This window comes from Anomaloglossus baeobatrachus, chromosome 1 (assembly GCF_048569485.1).
Source record: "Anomaloglossus baeobatrachus isolate aAnoBae1 chromosome 1, aAnoBae1.hap1, whole genome shotgun sequence".
Classification (NCBI taxonomy): domain Eukaryota; kingdom Metazoa; phylum Chordata; class Amphibia; order Anura; family Aromobatidae; genus Anomaloglossus; species Anomaloglossus baeobatrachus.
The window spans coordinates 41073682-41095152 of NC_134353.1; the positions used below are offsets into that span (position 1 = coordinate 41073682).

Below are 21471 nucleotides of genomic sequence, written 5' to 3' on the forward strand. Positions count from 1 at the left end.
CCCACAGGTGGGGTCGGCACATGATATAGTAATTAGACTTGTCCATGATGGCACAGTAGACCCCAGCTCTGCAGCCTCACCCCCCCCCCTCCTCCTTGTGCACTATGATGGCACAGTAGACCCCAGCTCTGCAGCCTCACCCCCCCCCCTCCTCCTTGTGCACTATGATGGTACAGTAGACCCCAGCTCTGCAGCCTCATCCCCCTCCTCCTCTTTGTGCACTATGATGGTACAGTACACCCCAGCTGATCATGCCCCTGGTTCTGAAACTCGGGTACAGTAGACCCCAGCTCTGCAGCTTCATCCCCCCTCCTCCTTGTGCACTATGATGGTACTGTAGACCCCAGCTCTGCAGCCTCATCCCCCGCCTCCTCCTTGTGCACTATGATGGTACAGTACTCCCCAGCTCTGCAGCCTCATCCCCCGCCTCCTCCTTGTGCACTATGATGGCACAGTAGACCCCAAGCTCTGCAGCCTCATCCCCCCCCCTCCTCCGTGTGCACTATGATGGTACAGTACACCCCAGCTCTGCAGCCTCATCCCCCTCCTCCTCCTTGTGCACTATGATGGTACAGTACACCCCAGCTCTGCAGCCTCATCCCCCTCCTCCTCCTTGTGCACTATGATGGCACAGTAGACCCCAGCTCTGCAGCCTCATCCCCCCCCTCCTCCGTGTGCACTATGATGGTACAGTAGACCCCAGCTCTGCAGCCTCATCCCCCCCCCTCCTCCGTGTGCACTATGATGGTACAGTAGACCCCAGCTCTGCAGCCTCATCCCCCCCCTCCTCCGTGTGCACTATGATGGCACAGTACACCCCAGCTCTGCAGCCTCATCCCCCTCCTCCTCCTTGTGCACTATGATGGTACTGTAGACCCCAGCTCTGCAGATTCATCCCTCCTCCTCCTTGTGCACTATGATGGTACTGTAGACCCCATCTCTGCAGCCTCATCCCCCTCCTCCTCCGTGTGCACTATGATGGTACTGTAGACCCCAGCTCTGCAGATTCATCCCCCCTCCTCCTTGTGCACTATGATGGTACTGTAGACCCCATCTCTGCAGCCTCATCCCCCCTCCTCCTTCTTGTGCACTATGATGGTACAGTAGACCCCAGCTCTGCAGCCTCATCCCCCTCCTCCTCCTTGCGCACTATGATGGTACAGTAGACCCCAGCTCTGCAGCCTCATCCCCCTCCTCCTCCTTGTGCACTATGATGGTAGTGTAGACCCCAGCTCTGCAGCCTCATCCCCCTCCTCCTCCTTGTGCACTATGATGGTAGTGTAGACCCCAGCTCTGCAGCCTCATCCCCCTCCTCCTCCTTGTGCACTATGATGGTACTGTAGACCCCATCTCTGCAGCCTCATCCCCCCTCCTCCTCCTTGTGCACTATGATGGTACAGTAGACCCCAGCTCTGCAGCCTCATCCCCCTCCTCCTCTTTGTGCACTATGATGGTAGTGTAGACCCCATCTCTGCAGCCTCATCCCCCCTCCTCCTCCTTGTGCACTATGATGGTACTGTAGACCCCATCTCTGCAGCCTCATCCCCGCTCCTCCTCCTTGTGCACTATGATGGTACAGTAGACCCCAGCTCTGCAGCCTCATCCCCCTCCTCCTCCTTGTGCACTATGATGGCACAGTACACCCCAGCTCTGCAGCCTCATCCCCCCTCCTCCTTGTGCACTATGATGGCACAGTACACCCCAGCTCTGCAGCCTCATCCCCCCTCCTCCTTGTGCACTATGATGGTACTGTAGACCCCAGCTCTGCAGCCTCATCCCCCCTCCTCCTTGTGCACTATGATGGTACTGTAGACCCCAGCTCTGCAGCCTCATCCCCCTCCTCCTCCTTGTGCACTATGATGGTACTGTAGACCCCATCTCTGCAGCCTCATCCCCCCTCCTTGTGCACTATGATGGTAGTGTAGACCCCATCTCTGCAGCCTCATCCCCCTCCTCCTCCTTGTGCACTATGATGGCACAGTACACCCCAGCTCTGCAGCTTCATCCCCCCTCCTCCTCCTTGTGCACTATGATGGTACTGTAGACCCCATCTCTGCAGCTTCATCCCCCCCTCCTTGTGCACTATGATGGTACTGTAGACCCCATCTCTGCAGTCTCATCCCCCTCCTCCTCCTTGTGCACTATGATGGTACTGTAGACCCCAGCTCTGCAGCCTCATCCCCCTCCTCCTCCTTGTGCACTATGATGGTACTGTAGACCCCAGCTCTGCAGCCTCATCCCCCTCCTCCTCCTTGTGCACTATGATGGTACTGTAGACCCCAGCTCTGCAGCCTCATCCCCCCTCCTCCTCCTTGTGCACTATGATGGTACTGTAGACCCCAGCTCTGCAGCCTCATCCCCCTCCTCCTCCTTGTGCACTATGATGGTACTGTAGACCCCAGCTCTGCAGCCTCATCCCCCTCCTCCTCCTTGTGCACTATGATGGTACTGTAGACCCCAGCTCTGCAGCCTCATCCCCCCTCCTCCTCCTTGTGCACTATGATGGTACTGTAGACCCCAGCTCTGCAGCCTCATCCCCCCTCCTCCTCCTTGTGCACTATGATGGTACTGTAGACCCCAGCTCTGCAGCCTCATCCCCCCTCCTCCTCCTTGTGCACTATGATGGTAGTGTAGACCCCATCTCTGCAGCCTCATCCCCCTCCTCCTCCTTGTGCACTATGATGGTACAGTAGACCCCAGCTCTGCAGCTTCATCCCCCCCCTCTCCTTGTGCACATGTCATATTCTCCTCCCCATTCTGGGCCGTGGCTCCTATAATACTGGATGCCAGCCCAGGACCTGTAAACAGATCTGCCATTCACAGCAGCTGCCTGCGCTCTCCCCTCCACGATGCAGTTCTTTCCTCCCATACACATCCATCTGCAGAGGTACAACGCCAGCCGCCGCGGGTAAGCAGCGCTTTCCTCCCAAGGACACAGGGAACATCCTTTCTTAGAATTCTGGCGCAGATCCAAGGACTTTTCCACGGGGGATTTCCACTCCTGGCCTCATTCATGAGCCTAATTTGCAATTATTTAATTTTATATCTTTACACTCGCAAATGCGCGATGATGAGGAACTGAAACAAAAAGCATAGAAAATTGTTGCTGCGTAAAACTGTAGAAACTCCCTCCACACCCTTTCTGGAACACTTTTTCCTTTTATCCTGTTATATAATATGTAAATATTGCTATTTATGTTGACTTATATAAGACGTATATTAAATTGTGGTTACAAAATCGGGAACTAGAGCTGCGGATATCATATGTGCCCTTATCTCTGCATATCAGCTGTCACTGAAAATATGGCATAATGGGGCACTACAAAAAAAAAATGTTATTCTACACTCTGCTGTATATTTTAGAATTATTTTTCAACTTCCTGCAACAACAATGCTTGAAATGATAATATATTGTGCCTTTACCGTAAAGAATTCTTCCATAGCAAGGAGGCGATTCATGCAAAGGAATAGCGGGGGAGAAGAGATACAGATTGCTGGGCTCTAGGGCGTCAACAAACCCTTTTGCCATGGCCAAGTACGCACTGCCTAATGTCAGCCTGTATCAGCCCTGCCGCACAAAGTAAAAATTATTACTATGCTTCTCTAATCAATACAGAAAAAGACTGTAAGATCTAAACATGTTTAGCCCCAATATGCTGGAATAGTTCTATAGTTCTTCGACAAATATACCTTTCCCTTATCTCCCACATTGAGTAAACCTTGTGCTTTTTTTCATATTTCAACCAAATATTGGTGCAATAAAGAGAACCGTAACGGGCTCTGCACTCACCCCTGATTTTTTAGTTTGGCTACAAGTTAAAATATAACCCCTCTTACTTCATTTTTACTGAATCTGGAAACAAAGCTTGAGTGAGCACACATAATGGTGTGGGCTTGTCATTGCCGTCTCTTTGTCTCCAGTGGAATTTTCCAGGCACAAGGGTGTAACAAAGGAAATTTAGAATTGTAAAACTGGAGGAATGTTGTGAAGTAGGCTGCTGGCATCAATGACGTGATGCCAGCGAGAATGCAAACTGTGAAGCTGCACAGTGCTACTGGAAAAACTCCATTGTTGCACATTAGGGAATTGCACTGCAGCATTTTCAAACTTCAAACCTATTTTTAAAGGGGTTGTCCACAAATAGGACAACTCCTTCTAGTTCAATTAGTTTCTCCCAGTTAAAATAAAAGACCTTGTATTCACCTCCCGTTCTGGTGCCATTCCAGCACTGTCGGTAATGGCATTACAAAAACATGGTGGCTTTCTTCCAAACACATTGCCACGCTGCTAACTTTACAGTGTAAACATTTACAGTACCTGATAAAACTAATAGTCAAGTATGGCCCTGAGGTTAGGTACTGTGCAAACCTGAGCTCTGTTCACATTATCATATTAGACACTGCACCTTGGCAGAACAAGACAGACCCCTTTCCAATGTACTGGTGTCTGTTTGATGGCAGTGGTATCCAATGTGCAATGGATGTGGCTACATGTAATCTTTTCCATTATGATCAACAAGTGTTGTTACATAGAAATCATATCTAGATTCTGTGTTCTTCTGGGCATGGGCTGAATGTAGACCCCGTAGCGGTACAGCATGAGTTAGAGGTGCCATAAACTATCAATATGTAATGGATCTAGCTACATGTAATCTTTTCCATTATGATCATCAAGTGTTGTTACATACAAATCCTATCTAGATTTTTTTGCCATTAAGGGCATGGGCTGAATGTAGACCCCATAGCGGTACAGCATGAGTTAGAAGTGCCATATACTATTAATGTGCAATGCATCTTGCTACATGTAATCTTTTCCATTATGATCATCAAGTGTTGTTACATAGAAATCATATCTATATTCTGTGTTCTTCTGGGCATGGGCTGAATGTAGACCCCGTAGCGGTACAGCATGAGTTAGAAGTGCCATAAACTATCAATATGTAATGGATCTAGCTACATGTAATCTTTTCCATTATGATCATCAAGTGTTTTTACATACAAATCTTATCTAGATTCTGCGTCCTTCTGGCCATTGGCTGAATGTAGATCCCATAGCGGTACAACATGATTTAGAAGTGCCATAAACTATCAATAAGCAATGGATCTGGCTACATGTAATCTTTTCCATTATGATCAACAAGTGTTGTTACATACAAATCCTATCTAGATTTTTTTGTCATTAAGGGCATGGGCTGAATGTAGACCCCATAGCGGTACAGCATGATTTAGAAGTGCCATAAACTATTAATTTGCAATGCATCTGGCTACATGTAATCTTTTCCATTATGATCAATAAGTGTTGTTAAATAGAAATCATATCTAGATTCTGTGTTCTTCTGGGCATGGGCTGAATGTAGACCCTGTAGCGGTACAACATGAGTTAGAAGTGCCATAAACTATCAACAACTGAGCGGGTCAATTTTTATTCAACTTTGCACACCCTCAGCCTCTATACCAGTGCCCCCTAATGACAGTCATCCAGAGCGACCAACTGATTATATTTTCAGGATTTCCACAGTATTGCCACAGTATTTCCATGTATCTTGAAAGCCTGATCTGTTGGTGGCTCTTGAGGACTGCAGTTGGGGGGAACACTGCTCAATACTATTGTTAATTTCTAACCCAAAATTGTATATATATATAACTTTTATTTATTTTTTGACATGATTTTACTAATTGCTCCAATTTGTCAATCTTGCAGCCCATCCATGAGCCCGGATTTCCAGCACTATAGTTTCAGAATGCCGAATATTGGATTCCAGAACCTCCCTCTCAACATCTACATCGTGGTGTTCGGCACTGCTATATTCGTCTTCATTTTGAGCCTGCTCTTCTGCTGCTACTTGATACGGTAAATCTGCCTATTCTGATTGCTTGCCTTCTTTCATTTGACTTAGAGGTTGTCCACTACGTTTACATTGATGGCCTAATCTTAGGATAAGTCATTGTCCCATCGGCCAGGGTTCAACACTCGGCACCTCCTTCGATCAACTGTTCTTGGTGCCTGCGATGGGCAGAAATGTTCAGTTCCGAAGCTGCTCCGTCTGTCTAGAAACTGCACATCCACCTCCCATTCATATCCATAGGAGGCAGGTGTGCAGTATCCGGTCCCGACCACGATCAGAAGACAGAGCAACTCCGGAACTGATCATTTCTGGCCGGCACTGAGAACAGCTGATCTGCGGGGGTGCGGGATGTTGCCCCGGCCGATCAGACATTTATGACCTATCCTAATGTGACGCCCTGGCAAAACCATGTAGTCACACACATAGACCCCCGCATAACACCATCCCTCACAGAGTTACATACAGCCGACCTGAAACCCTAGTCACCCCCCCCCCCAGGGAAAGACAGGCACACCAGTGGGAGGGACCAAGCGGATCGAGAACGCCCACCTAGGGGTCTGGAGAGCCCGGGGCGGGAGAAAGCGGAGTTGAAGTTGAGTAGTGGAAGTGGAGAGTTGAAGGTGAAGGTTGTAGTGAGAGCAGAGGCGCTGGGGTCGGTCGGAGCACTGGTGCATTGGCTAGGTGGCAGACGGTGGTCCGTGTCTAGCCGGAGACGGGAAGATGGCTGCTGGAGATCCGAGGTGGACCGGGGCAGGGTTGGAGCCCGCCGGTACCGACACCGGAGAACTGACCCGGAAACCGTGGAGAGAGGGGGTACTTGGACCCTGAAGCCAGGATCGGGACCAACGGCCTAGCTAATTGACCAATTGAGGGCAGGATTATAGGTCATGTCCCAACCAAAGTCCCAAAAGCAGACAACCATCCACCGAGGGGGATAGGGTATCCGCAAACACCCATTGAGATCCCACGGGTCAGCGTCAGTGGGCACGGCTCCCAACAATAGTACCGGGAGCTGACTCCCGTGTTCCACACCGGGAAGTCCAACACAACACAACACAGTGCAGAGGAAAGTGACACAGACCACCAGCCCGGGTGGGGGACCAGCGTACACCCGGCCGCGGTGGCCGGCCACCAGCACCTTGGTTAATCACTGGACTTGTCTGATTTCTTTAACCGTGAGTTAGCTGAAGCTCCCTGGTCTGACCAGGCGCGCCGGCCCCTGCCATCACCGTCCCCTGCACCAAGTCACCGGGTCCCGGGGCAACCATCCCTACCCACGGAGGGGTTAACAACCGGCTGCCATCCCATCGCCCCTGGGTGCCCCACAACAGCAGCGGTGGTGCCATACTTCACCACACACCGTGGGTGGCGTCACAAACTGACTACGGCAAATCCCGTACAAATACGTGTCCCCCTTTCATTTGGAGTGCCCGCGTGACCCCCGGGTCCGGAGAATTCTTCGAGCCACACTGCAGGTCCGGTTCAGAGCAGCCGGGGGCGGCACACTAAGGTTAAACCATCAATATTAAAGTAGTGGACAACCCCTTTAGCTAGTATAAAAAGCAATTCCATCTATGACCACCTTGTCCACTACATGATATCCAAGATGACCTGGTGCAGATTGGCCGTGTGGCTGGACATCGCACTGCTGCTTCCTAACCCTTAACTGACTAGATACTACCATTGGGCGAGTCCGTGCCTAATGGACCTTAGCCTATCAAACCTCCTCCTAGGCGCTGGCATCCCCAACTGCCGTCTCTGATGATTAGTAGGTTCCGTGATATCACACCTATAACCAGAAGAAGAGCCAGAGACGCTGGCGGCTAGGAAGACTGTTGCAAGGCTATGGTCCTCCAGCTTAGACCACTAATGGGGCCAGTGGTCCAAAGTCCTGGGAATCTTTTTAGTTTTTGCACATATGGACTTAATAGTATTACATTTTTGGGTTTAGAAAAGTTTAAATTGGACTGCACTTGGCGTATTTATCCACAGATGTGAGTGAACCCTTAGGACTCCTCTGGATCCTCTCCTCGGGTTCCTTGCCGGTCTATTCTACGACACTTTGGCCACCCATCTTCTCTTGTGACAAGCTGTCACTGTAGATTTGGGGAAGTCCCCCTGCCTTACCCAGCCGTCCACCCCCCACCACCATCATCCTCTATGGAGTGTGCCGATACACTGTCCTCGCCCTAGAGAAGCCATAACTGATACCACCGAGCTCCGATCATATCCTATACACACACTCTTCTTTCTAGGACAAGTTTAGGGAATAATCCAAATATACAGAATATTCTTGGTACTTTCCGACCATCAGCATAAAAAAGATGCATCAGGGAGTGTGAGGGACGGCCAGCGAATAATCCCTACGGGTAACTCCAGTCTAAGACGCTCCAGTGATGTTACTCCGGAGGAAGCGTCTGCTGAGTCACCGCGATCTGTGCTAATCCACGAATGTGATACGTGATACAAGTGTCAGAATTGTCTAATATTGTCTGGACCTGATAATAAAGCAGAAACCCATCGCTCAGCAATTTTTTTTCACGTTATATAACCTTTTCGTAGCTGATGGGTATTAGCGATGAGCGGGCACTACCATGCTCAGGTGTTCAGTACTTGTAACTAGTGATGAGCGGGCACTACCATGCTCAGGTGTTCAGTACTTGTAACTAGTGATGAGTGGGCACTACAATGCTCGGGTGCTCAGTACTCATAACTAGTGATGAACGGGCACTACCATGCTCGGGTGCTCAGTACTGGTAACTAGTGATGAGCGGGCACTACCATGCTCAGGTGCTCAGTACTGGTAACTAGTGATGAGTGGGCACTACCATGCTCAGGTGCTCTGTACTTGTAACTAGTGATGAGTGGGCACTACCATGCTCAGGTGCTCTGTACTTGTAACTAGTGGTGAGCGGGCACTACCATGCTCAGGTGTTCAGTACTTGTAACTAGTGATGAGCGGGCACTACTATGCTCGGGTGCTCAGAACTGAGTCGTAACTAGTGATGAGTGGGCACTACCATGCTCGGGTGCTCAGTACTTGTAACTAGTGATGAGCGGGCACTACCATGCTCGGGTGCTCAGTACTTGTAACTAGTGATGAGAGGGCACTACCATGCTCAGGTGCTCAGTACTCGTAACTAGTGATGAGCGGGCACTACCATGCTCAGGTGCTCAGTACTCGTAACTAGTGATGAGTGGGCACTACCATGCTCAGGTGCTCAGTACTCGTAACTAGTGATGAGTGGGCACTACCATGCTCAGGTGCTCAGTACTCGTAACTAGTGATGAGTGGGCACTACCATGCTCAGGTGCTCAGTACTCGTAACTAGTGATGAGCGGGCACTACCATGCTCAGGTGCTCAGTACTCGTAACTAGTGATGAGCGGGCACTACCATGCTCAGGTGCTCTGTACTCGTAACTAGTGATGAGTGGGCACTACCATGCTCAGGTGCTCGGTACTCGTAACTAGTGATGAGCGGGCACTACCATGCTCAGGTGCTCAGTACTCGTAACTAGTGATGAGCGGGCACTACCATGCTCTGGTGCTCGGTACTTGTAGCTAGTGATGAGTGAGCACTACCATGCTCGGGTGCTCGGTACTCGTAACTAGTGATGAATGAGCACTACCATGCTCAGGTGCTCTTGTAACTAGTGATGAGCGGGCACTACCATGCTCGGGTGCTCGGGTACTCGTAACTAGTGATGAGCGGGCACTACCATGCTCGGGTGCTCGGTACTTGTAGCTAGTGATGAGTGAGCACTACCATGCTCGGGTGCTCTTGTAACTAGTGATGAGCGGGCACTACCATGCTCGGGTGCTCGGTACTTGTAGCTAGTGATGAATGAGCACTACCATGCTCAGGTGCTCTTGTAACTAGTGATGAGCGGGCACTACCATGCTCGGGTGCTCAGTACTCGTAACTAGTGATGAGCGGGCACTACCATGCTCGGGTGCCCTGTACTCGTAACTAGTGATGAGCGGGCACTACCATGCTCGGGTGCTCAGTACTCGTAACTAGTGATGAGCGGGCACTACCATGCTCGGGTGCTCGGTACTTGTAGCTAGTGATGAATGAGCACTACCATGCTCAGGTGCTCTTGTAACTAGTGATGAGCGGGCACTACCATGCTCGGGTGCTCAGTACTCGTAACTAGTGATGAGCGGGGCACTACCATGCTCGGGTGCTCGGTACTTGTAGCTAGTGATGAGTGAGCACTACCATGCTCGGGTGCTCAGTACTCGTAACTAGTGATGAATGAGCACTAGCATGCTCAGGTGCTCTTGTAACTAGTGATGAGCGGGCACTACCATGCTCGGGTGCTCGGGTACTCGTAACTAGTGATGAGCGGGCACTACCATGCTCGGGTGCTCGGTACTTGTAGCTAGTGATTAGTGAGCACTACCATGCTCGGGTGCTCAGTACTCATAACTAGTGATGAATGGGCACTACCATGCTCAGGTGCTCTTGTAACTAGTGATGAGCGGGCACTACCATGCTCGGGTGCTCGGTACTTGTAGCTAGTGATGAGTGAGCACTACCATGCTCGGGTGCTCAGTACTCGTAACTAGTGATGAATGGGCACTACCATGCTCAGGTGCTCTTGTAACTAGTGATGAGCGGGCACTACCATGCTCGGGTGCTCAGTACTCATAACTAGTGATGAGTGGGCACTACCATGTTCAGGTGCTCAGAACTGAGTCGTAACTAGTGATGAGCGGGCACTACAATGCTCGGGTGCTCTGTACTTGTAACTAGTGATGAGCGGGCACTACAATGCTCGGGTGCTCAGTACTCATAACTAGTGATGAGTGGGCACTACAATGCTCGGGTGCTCAGTACTTGTAACTAGTGATGAGCGGGCACTACAATGCTCGGGTGCTCAGTACTTATAACTAGTGATGAGTGGGCACTACCATGTTCAGGTGCTCAGAACTGAGTCGTAACTAGTGATGAGCGGGCACTACCATGCTCAGGTGCTCTGTACTTGTAACTAGTGATGAGCGGGCACTACCATGCTCGGGTGCTCAGAACTGAGTCGTAACTAGTGATGAGCGAGCACTACCATGCTCGGGTGCTCAGTACTTGTAACTAGTGATGAGCGGGAACTACCATGCTCGGGTGCTCAGTACTTGTAACTAGTGATGAGCGGGCACTACCATGCTCGGGTGCTCGGTACTTGTAACTAGTGATGAGCGGGCACTACCATGCTCAGGTGCTCGGTACTCGTAACTAGTGATGAGCGGGCACTACCATGCTCGGGTGCTCGGTACTTGTAACTAGTGATGAGCGGGCACTACCATGCTCAGGTGCTCGGTACTTGTAACTAGTGATGAGCGGGCACTACCATGCTCGGGTGCTCGGTACTTGTAACTAGTGATGAGCGGGCACTACCATGCTCAGGTGCTCGGTACTTGTAACTAGTGATGAGCGGGCACTACCATGCTCAGGTGCTCAGTACTGGTAACTAGTGATGAGCGGGCACTACCATGCTCAGGTGCTCAGTACTGGTAACTAGTGATGAGCGGGCACTACCATGCTCAGGTGCTCAGTACTAGTAACTAGTGATGAGCGAGCACTACCATGCTCAGGTGCTCAGTACTTGTAACTAGTGATGAGCGGGCACTGCCATGCTCAGGTGCTCAGTACTGGTAACTAGTGATGAGTGGGCACTACCATGCTCAGGTGTTCGGTACTTGTAACTAGTGATGAGCGGGTACTACCATGCTCGGGTGCTCGGTACTTGTAACTAGTAGTCATGAGTCAAAATATTTATTATGGAACTTTCCCAGAAGCGGATTTTGTAGATTTGGTTCTTTAATGTAATAATAATTTAAAAACCTAAAATTCAGGGTGGTTTTTAACCCTGTAGATCCCCCTGACGCCTGTGTTTACTTTGCTAACATTCTTCCACTTTGCAGCCGCTGAGTCATAGCGGGGCGCTGCTTTGTATCAGTTTCTCTTTCTCGTAAGACGTTGCGTGCTTCGGTCTTAAGAAAAATAAACATCCTTCAAAACTGAAAGAGAATGGCGCGAGGGCACGGCCCGATCATCGGAAAGTCAATATTCCGTGTTTGCCTTCAGTTGTCCCCTTGTGTGCTCAAACCCTGCTGTAAAACATAAATGTTTTTAATTAAAGGGATTACATAAGATTAAAAAAAGACACCGTGTTCCACCAGATCTGGCACCTTTCTTGTCTGTGGGTTCTGCGGTTCAGTCCCATTAAGTATCCTGATCTATCAGAATAGGACTTACAGTATTATTCATCCTGAGCTGCCTAGTTAAGGAATAGCAACCTTTTTTTTAATACTGGCATGGTGAAGTTTAACTAATTTTCCTCACCAAAATAATGGTCTGCTTCTTTACCTTTTTGGAGTGATTTAGTAGACGTAGTTGCGATATAATGGTTTACTGGCAGCGATATCCAGTTATGGTGCCTATGGCAGAATCTGCTTATTTTGAGATACTTAAGAATCTTGTGGAGACAGGTCAAGCACTGAAAATTAAAGATGTGGGGCGTGTGTGGCGCCCATTACGGTTCCTATTCATCGTTTAAGACTAGAGGTAACATCTCAAGTGCTTTGTGTTTTACATTTTCTTGTTGTTGCTGTGGTGACATTTTTTTTTCATTAACAATCTTGTGGAGACAGGTCTAGCACTGAAAATTAAAGATGTGGGGCATGGGTGGCGCCCATTACAGTTCCTATTCATCGTTTAGGACTAGAAATATCATCTGAAGTGCTTTGCGTTTTACATTTTGTTGTAGTTATTGTGGTGACTTTTTTTGTTTTCTTTAGCAATCTTGTGGAGACAATTCTAGTCGAGAAAATTAAAGATGTGGGGCATGGGTGGCACCCATTACGGTTCCTATTCATTGTTTAGGACTAGAAGTAACATCTGAAGTGCTTTGTGTTTTACATTTTGTTGTAGTTGTTGGGGTGACATTTTTTGTTTTCTTTAGCAATCTTGTGGAGACAGTTCTAGCCCAGAAAATTAAAGATATGGGGCATGGGTGGCGCCCATTACAGTTCCTATTCATCATTTAGGACTAGAAGTAACATCTGAAGTGCTTTGAGTTTTACATTTTCTTGTAGTTGTTGTGATGACATTTTTTTTTCTTTAACAATATTGTGGAGACAGGTCTAGCGCTGAAAATTAAAGATGTGGAGTGTTTGGCTTCCATTACAGTTCCTATTCATCATTTAGGACTAGAAGTAACATCTCAAGTGCTATGTGTTTTACAGTTTCTTGTAGTTACTGTGGTGACATTTTTTTCTGTAACAATCTTGTCGAGACAGGTCTAGCACTGAAAATTAAAGATGTGGGGCGTGTGTGGTGCCCATTATGGTTCCTCTTCATCATTTAGGACTAGAAGTAACATCTGAAGTGCTTTGCGTTTTACATTTTCTTGTAGTTGTTGTGGTGACATTTTTTGTTTTCTTTAACAATCTTGTGGAGACAGTTCTAGCACTAAAAATTAAAGATGTGGAGTGTGTGGCGCCCATTACGGTTTCTATTCATTGTTTAGGACTAGAAGTAACATCTCAAGTGCTTTGCATTTTATATTTTGTGGTAGTTGTTGTGACATTTTTTTGTTTTATTTAGCAATCTTGTGGAGACAGTTCTAGTCGAGAAAATTAAAGATGTGGGGCATGGGTGGCACCCATTACGGTTCCTATTCATTGTTTAGGACTAGAAGTAACATCTCAAGTGCTCTGTGTTTCATATTTTGTTGTTGTGGTGGCATTTTTGTTTTCTTTTTACACTTTCTTACTTGTCTTAGAGCGATGCAGGTATTGATTTGATATTTCTTGACTTTTTTTTTCTTACCAACAATGTATTGCTATAAAAGCATTTTACAAAGGGTTTTCCTTTTAGACTGTGCTGCCTGTTTTACAGATTTCTGTGTTTTGAACTCCGAGACATTAAAGGTTCTTATAATGGAAGTAAATTCAACAATGTTCTTCCCTATAATGACCGGTTACCATGGAAATGCTATTGAAAAAAATTTATGTGTTCTTTCACACACACAATAGGGGGTAGCTGCCAACAAACGTCAAATGCAAAATGACCCATCGCAACCTGTCAGACGTATGTTTTTATTGCCTGACTCACAATTTTTTTATGAAAGCTGATTGGTTTATGTGGGTTAATGTCAATTTCCTCTTTTGTTACTTGAGATGCATTTAGTCCTTGTCCTTATGTCTTGTTGCTGTGCAGATGGCATATCGCTTCCACTTAAATGCCCGATGCAGTAATATAACCATTGAGTCTTTCATATAGGCTCATATTGACTCCTGAAAGGCTCTGTGCTGCTGTGGTGTCTGCTGAACTTTTGAACCTCCTGTTATTGCTTATAATGACACAAGTGGACACTGATAGTGTAACACTCGTGCCGGTGTAGGGGCAGAGAGCAGGATTAGTGGACCCACTGGACCATAGGAGGGACCTGGGATTACTCTTTAGTGGGCGGGGTTTAGCTAAGTGCCCATCGCAAGGCGCACGCCAGGTGCCACTCCCAAGGCAGAGACTGTGACTCTTGGCAGCTGACCCCCAGGCAGGTGACAGACTCAAGTATAGACACAGGTACAGGCAGGATGGCTGGGGCATACAGGAAGGCGGGTATGGACAGATAGGGTGGGCACGGCAGGGGCAGACAGGTATGGGAAGGCAGGTATAGGATAACGGATACAGGGATAATGGGACAGGAACACAGGAACCTGACAACTAGGTAGAAGCAGAATGGTATACTAAATGAAAGTGTTGCACAGGCACCTCCCCTAATGGGAAGGTGCCTTAAACACACAGCGATAGGCTGAGAGGCATTTCCGGAAAATGGCGCTGGCCCTTCAAGAGGAGGGCTGAAGTGTGCGCGCACGTCTTAGGTGCACTCCGGAGAGCCCTCTGCGGCATATACAGGGACCAGGAGAGGAAGGAGGCAACAGCACACGTGCATGTCTGGGGAAGTGTGGGGGAGGATGCGACCCGGCTGGGGCAGTGAGTAAATCAGCATCTCTGCAGAGACATCAGCGCTACAGATAACCATAGCCAGGGGGCACCTGGCCAAGAAAAAGTGCTAAAAAATAATTGGTGGGAGTCACAACGTACATGTGTGGATGAATGTGGTGGTGCCGGTGTCCTCATCTGTTCCTTCTCTTTATCGCCCTCTACAGGTTGCGACATCAGACCCGTAAGGAGCTGTACGCGTATAAACAGGTGAGGCTCCGAACCCCCATTTCTGTATTTCCTTCACCCCTGATTATTTTGGTGACTTGTAAACCATGTAAAACAAGCAATTTGGTCATAGGTAAAAAAAAAAAAAAAAAGTAAATATATATATATATATATATATATATACTTACTTTTTTTTTTTTTACCTGTGACCAAATTGCTTGTTTATATATATATATATATATATATATATATATATATATATATATATACAGTGCCTACAAGTAGTCTTCAGCCCCCTGCAGATTTCGCAGGTTTGATAAGATGCAAATAAGTTAGAGCCTGCAAACTTCAAACAAGAGCAGGATTTATTAACAGATGCATAAATCTTACAAACCAACAAGTTATGTTGCTCAGTTAAATTTTAATAAATTTTCAACATAAAAGTGTGGGTCAATTATTATTCAACCCCTAGGTTTAATAAGTTGTGGAATAACCCTTGTTTGCAATTACAGCTAATAATCGTCTTTTATAAGACCTGATCAGGCCGGCACAGGTCTCTGGAGTTATCTTGGCCCACTCCTCCATGCAGATCTTCTCCAAGTTATCTAGGTTCTTTGGGTGTCTCATGTGGACTTTAATCTTGAGCTCCTTCCACAAGTTTTCAATTGGGTTAAGGTCAGGAGACTGACTAGGCCACTGCAATACCTTGATTTTTTCCCTCTTGAACCAGGCCTTGGTTTTCTTGGCTGTGTGCTTTGGGTCGTTGTCTTGTTGGAAGATGAAATGACGACCCATCTTAACATCCTTGATGGAGGAGCGGAGGTTCTTGGCCAAAATCTCCAGGTAGGCCGCGCTATCCATCCTACCATGGATGCGGACCAGATGGCCAGGCCCCTTGGCTGAGAAACAGCCGACACAGCATGATGCTGCGACCACCATGCTTGACTGTAGGGATGGTATTCTTGGGGTCGTATGCAGTGCCATCCAGTCTCCAAACGTCACGTGTGTGGTTGGCACCAAAGATCTCGATCTTGGTCTCATCAGACCAGAGAACCTTGAACCAGTCTGTCTCAGAGTCCTCCAAGTGATCATGAGCAAACTGTAGACGAGCCTTGACATGACGCTTTGAAAGTAAAGGTACCTTACGGGCTCGTCTGGAATGGAGACCATTGCGGTGGAGTACGTTACTTATGGTATTGACTGAAACCAATGTCCCCACTGCCATGAGATCTTCCCGGAGCTCCTTCCTTATTGTCCTTGGGTTAGCCTTGACTCTTCGGACAAGCCTGGTCTCGGCACGGGTGGAAACTTTCAAAGGCTGTCCAGGCCGTGGAAGGCTAACAGTAGTTCCATAAGGCTACTTTCACACATCCGGTTTGAGCCCTGCGGCTCAATCCGGCTGTGAAAACTATGCAACGGCTGCGGTGAAAACACCGCATCCTTTGCATAAGTTTTTACATGCGGCCGGTCCGGTTTTTTCCGGTTGCGGCATGCTACTGAGCATGCGCAGTGGAAAATACCGCATGCGGCGACCGGATGCGTTTTTTTCCGCATCGCGCCGCATCCGGCCTCCATAGGGATGCATTGAAAAATGCGCCGCAGCGGCCGGATGCGGTGTTTTTTGCCGGAGCAAAAAACGTTGCAGGGAACGTTCGATCCGGCCGCCGCATCGGCTACATCTGCCGCATGCGGCAAAAACCGGACCGAACGCAAGCCCCTGCGGCACAATGCGGCACTAATGTAAGTCAATGCAAAAAAAAACGCAATCGGCGTTACAAAAGCCGGTTGCGGTTTTTCTGCAGAACGCCGTATTGTGCCGCAGAGCAAAAATCCGGATGTGTGAAAGTACCCTTAGCCTTCCACTTCCGGATGATGCTCCCAACAGTGGAGACAGGTAGGCCCAACTCCTTGGAAAGGGTTTTGTACCCCTTGCCAGCCTTGTGACCCTCCACGATCTTGTCTCTGATGGCCTTGGAATGCTCCTTTGTCTTTCCCATGTTGACCAAGTATGAGTGCTGTTCACAAGTTTGGGGAGGGTCTTAATTAGTCAGAAAAGGCTGGAAAAAGAGATAATTAATCCAAACATGTGAAGCTCATTGTTCTTTGTGCCTGAAATACTTCTTAATACTTTAGGGCAGGGGTGGGGAACCTCCGGCCCGCGGGCCGCATGCGGCCCGCCATGACCTTTTATGTGGCCCCCGGGCAGATTCCCGGGGGAGGCAGTGCTGGTGCTGTCACCGCAGTTTGCTGCCGCCGGCCCTTTAAATCCACACATTGCTGTTTGTGCTGCAATGTGTTCTCCCGTCGGCCAGTGCCAATTGTGGGCGGGTCTACAGCAGCCTCAGCTTCCTGCCTTGTGTGTCCGCCCCCTGCCCTCCGGAGATCAGTGCCTGCCTTCTCCTTCTGATGCAGTGTCCGGCTCCTGCACTCCGGTGATGTGAGTGCAATGCTGCTGTGAGTCCAGCGCCGACCCTCTGCTGCTATGTGCCCCTGCCCAATGCTTTGTGCCTCCTCACACCAGTTCTGTAAACCCTCACCCCCAGAGTTGCATGAAACTCTCAGCGCAGTGTGGCCCCCAATGTCGTGTGTGCACCCCTCCCCCAGTCCTGTGTGCACCCCCCCAGTCCTGTGTGCAGCCCCCCCAGTCCTGTGTGCAGCCCCCCCCAGTCCTGTGTGCAGCCCCCCCCAGTCCTGTGTGCAGCCCCCCCCAGTCCTGTGTGCAGCCCCCCCCCAGTCCTGTGTGCAGCCCCCCCCAGTCCTGTGTGCAGCCCCCCCCAGTCCTGTGTGCAGCCCCCCCAGTCCTGTGTGCAGCCCCCCCCAGTCCTGTGTGCTGCCCCCCCCAGTCCTGTGTGCTGCCCCCCCCCAGTCCTGTGTGCTGCCCCCCCCAGTCCTGTGTGCTGCCCCCCCCCAGTCCTGTGTGCTGCCCCCCCCAGTCCTGTGTGCTGCCCCCCCCAGTCCTGTGTGCTGCCCCCCCCAGTCCTGTGTGCTGCCCCCCCAGTCCTGTGTGCTGCCCCCCCAGTCCTGTGTGCTGCCCCCCCAGTCCTGTGTGCTGCCCCCCCCAGTGATGTCTGTGCCTCCCCCGCAGTGATGTCTGTGCCTCCCCCCCAGTGATGTCTGTGCCTCCCCCCCAGTGATGTCTGTGCCTCCCCCCCAGTGATGTCTGTGCCTCCCCCCCAGTGATGTCTGTGCCTCCCCCCCAGTGATGTCTGTGCCTCCCCCCCAGTGATGTCTGTGCCTCCCCCCCAGTGATGTCTGTGCCTCCCCCCCAGTGATGTCTGTGCCTCCCCCCCAGTGATGTCTGTGCCTCCCCCCCAGTGATGTCTGTGCCTCCAGCCCCTCCAGTGGTGTCTGTGCCTCCAGCCCCTCCAGTGGTGTCTGTGCCTCCAGCCCCTCCAGTGGTGTCTGTGCCTCCAGCCCCTCCAGTGGTGTCTGTGCCTCCAGCCCCTCCAGTGGTGTCTGTGCCTCCAGCCCCTCCAGTGGTGTCTGTGCCTCCAGCCCCTCCAGTGGTGTCTGTGCCCCCAGCCCCGCGTGTGGTGTCTGTGCCCCCAGCCCCGCGTGTGGTGTCTGTGCCCCCAGCCCCGCGTGTGGTGTCTGTGCCCCCAGCCCCATGCCCCCAGTTAATTAATTGCTTCACCCAATATAGCAGGGTCATTTAAACATTGATAATTTTGTGCGGCCCCCGAAGGTTGGTAGAAATTTCCAAATGGCCCCCGACAGAAAAAAGGTTCCCCACCCTGCTTTAGGGGAACCAAACAGAATTCTTGTGGTTTGAGGGGTTGAATAATAAATGACCCTCTGAATAAACTTTTCACAATTTAAAAAAAAAAAAAAAAAAAAAAAAGAAATAACATTCTTTTTGCTGCATTTCACACTTCCAGGCTGATCCACAGTCCAAATGTCACAATGCCAAGTTAATTCCGAATGTGTAAACCTGCTAAATCTGGGGGTTGAATACTACTTGTAGGCACTGTATATATATATATATATATATATATATATATATATACACTTATATATATATAATATTTGTTTACTTATTTTTTTTAGTTATTTTTATATATATTTTATATATATATATATATATATATATATATATATATATATATATATATATATATAATATTTATTTATTTATTTTCTTTTAGTTATTTTTATATATTTTTTTATTTATATACTGTATATATATATATATATATATATATATATATAATATTTATTTATTTATTTTCTTTTAGTTATTTTTATATATTTTTTTATTTATATACTGTATATATATATATATAAAAAAAAATATACAGATATGAATCTGATGTTCCAGCTATTGCTGAGCTAATACTTCAGTCTGGTCTGCTGGGACTTGTAGTGCTAGAAGCCACATTTGGTGCCAGTGTTCCGGACGTTATAAGATGTGAGGCCGGAGGGTGGTATTGAAGTTATTGGAGGGAGGGGATGGTGAACTTTATTTAGTTTTTATTTTATTATGACTCATTTTTTCTGTTATTTTTCAGGTTATTTTGAAAGAAAAAGTAAAAGAGTTGAATCTCTATGAGGTTGGTTCCTGATTTGTCTGTTCTTTTTCTATCACCTTCTAATTATTCTTTTGGAGTTAAGTTTTCCTATAATTCCTTTGTTAGTTCTCGCATAAGCTGCTGTGATTAGGTCTCCTGACGTCTCGTAATTCTGCTTTCATCTTCTTATAGATTTGTGCTGTTTGCCTAGAGGAGTTCAAGCCCAAGGATGAGCTGGGAATATGTCCATGCAAGCACGCCTTTCACAGAAAGTAAGAACCCTTCATTGTGTGTAAGGTTAGAAAGCAAAGCCCCCGAACACCACCATTACATTACTGATCCTCAGTTACACTGTGTATTATACTCCAGAGCTGCACTCACTATTCTGCTGGAGCAGTCACTGTGTACATACATTACTGATTCTGTATTATACCCCAGAGCTGCACTCACTATTCTGCCGGTGCAGTCACTGTGTACATACATTACATTACTGATACTGTATTATACTCCAGAGCTGCACTCACTATTCTGCTGGTGCAGTCACTGTGTACATACATTACATTACTGATCCTGTATTATACCCCAGAGCTGCACTCACTATTCTGCCGGTGCAGTCCCTGTGTACATACATTACTGATACTCTATTATACCCAGAGCTGCACTCACTATTCTGCCAGTGCTGTCCCTGTGTACATACCGTACATTACATTACTGATCTTGTATTATACCCCAGAGCTGCACTCACTATTCTGCCAGTGCAGTCCCTGTGTACATACCGTACATTACATTACTGATCCTGTATTATACCCCAGAGCTGCACTCACTATTCTGCCGGTGCAGTCCCTGTGTTCATACATTACTGATACTGTATTTTACCCCTAGCTGCACTCACTATTCTGCCAGTGCAGTCCCTGTGTACATACCGTACATTACATTACTGATCTTGTATTATACCCCAGAGCTGCACTCACTATTCTGCCAGTGCAGTCCCTGTGTACATACCGTACATTACATTACTGATCCTGTATTATAGCCCAGAGCTGCACTCACTATTCTGCCGGTGCAGTCCCTGTGTACATACATTACTGATACTGTATTATACCCCAGAGCTGCACTCACTATTCTGCCAGTGCAGTCCCTGTGTACATACCGTACATTACATTACTGATCTTGTATTATACCCCAGAGCTGCACTCACTATTCTGCCAGTGCAGTCCCTGTGTACATACCGTACATTACTGATCTTGTATTATACCCCAGAGCTGCACTCACTATTCTGCCAGTGCAGTCCCGGTGTACATACTTTTCTTACCCTGAGTCTTGATGTCAGATTTGGGTCTCTCCTTCCGTCCTGAGCTATTTTTGTGTGTTTTTCCAGGTGCCTCATTAAGTGGCTGGAGGTGCGGAAGGTTTGCCCCCTGTGTAACATGCCCGTCCTGCAGCTGGCGCAGCTTCACAGTAAGCAGGACCATGGCCCCCCGCAGGGCCCGCTGCCCGGAGCGGAGAACATTGTATAGTCCACAGCCAAGGCGTCGTGGTGGGTCGCCCCATCCCTGAAGCCACAGATCACACGTCCTTACCCCGCGTGTTCGGGGCAGATCCCAGGATCCTGGTCGGCAGCTGATGGATCCCGGCCGCCATCTCAGACATGGATGTGTGGACTCTGCAGCAACCAAAGCACTTTCCTCGCCCCCCGCCGCTCCGCAGGGGGCGCACACAGGAACTTGGCAGCAGTATTTGGCCTTGGACGAGCACTTTACAAGATCTCACTGGGACTCTTGCAACTTTTTGGGTTTTTCTTTTTAATATTTGATATGGATTTCTTTACTGGAAGTGTCACTGTGCCGGGGTCGGAAGTGGCACAAGTGTCCATTTACAAAGGGAAGGGACGGTACCGGGCCGCACTATGCAAACTGCTTACTGCACCCCCCGCAGCCCCC

At 48.6% G+C, this 21471-nt stretch overlaps 1 protein-coding gene across 2 annotated transcripts in view; it reads left to right on the plus strand.

Annotated features, from left to right (window-relative positions):
* Positions 1–21465, plus strand: part of LOC142276052 (RING finger protein 24) — a 91811-nt gene extending 70346 nt beyond the window's left edge. The window contains exons 1-6 of one of the 2 annotated variants that reach the window (XM_075332597.1): positions 2827–2908; positions 5702–5851; positions 15023–15065; positions 19532–19573; positions 19724–19803; positions 20910–21465. In XM_075332597.1, coding sequence (XP_075188712.1) covers positions 2850–2908; positions 5702–5851; positions 15023–15065; positions 19532–19573; positions 19724–19803; positions 20910–21048 — 513 coding nt within the window. In that variant the 5' untranslated portion in view covers positions 2827–2849 and the 3' untranslated portion in view covers positions 21049–21465. Of the gene's footprint in view, positions 1–2826; positions 2909–5701; positions 5852–15022; positions 15066–19531; positions 19574–19723; positions 19804–20909 lie in introns of those variants that run through there. The other variant, XM_075332601.1, reaches the window with a different exon arrangement.
* The last annotated feature ends 6 nt before the right edge of the window (positions 21466–21471 follow it).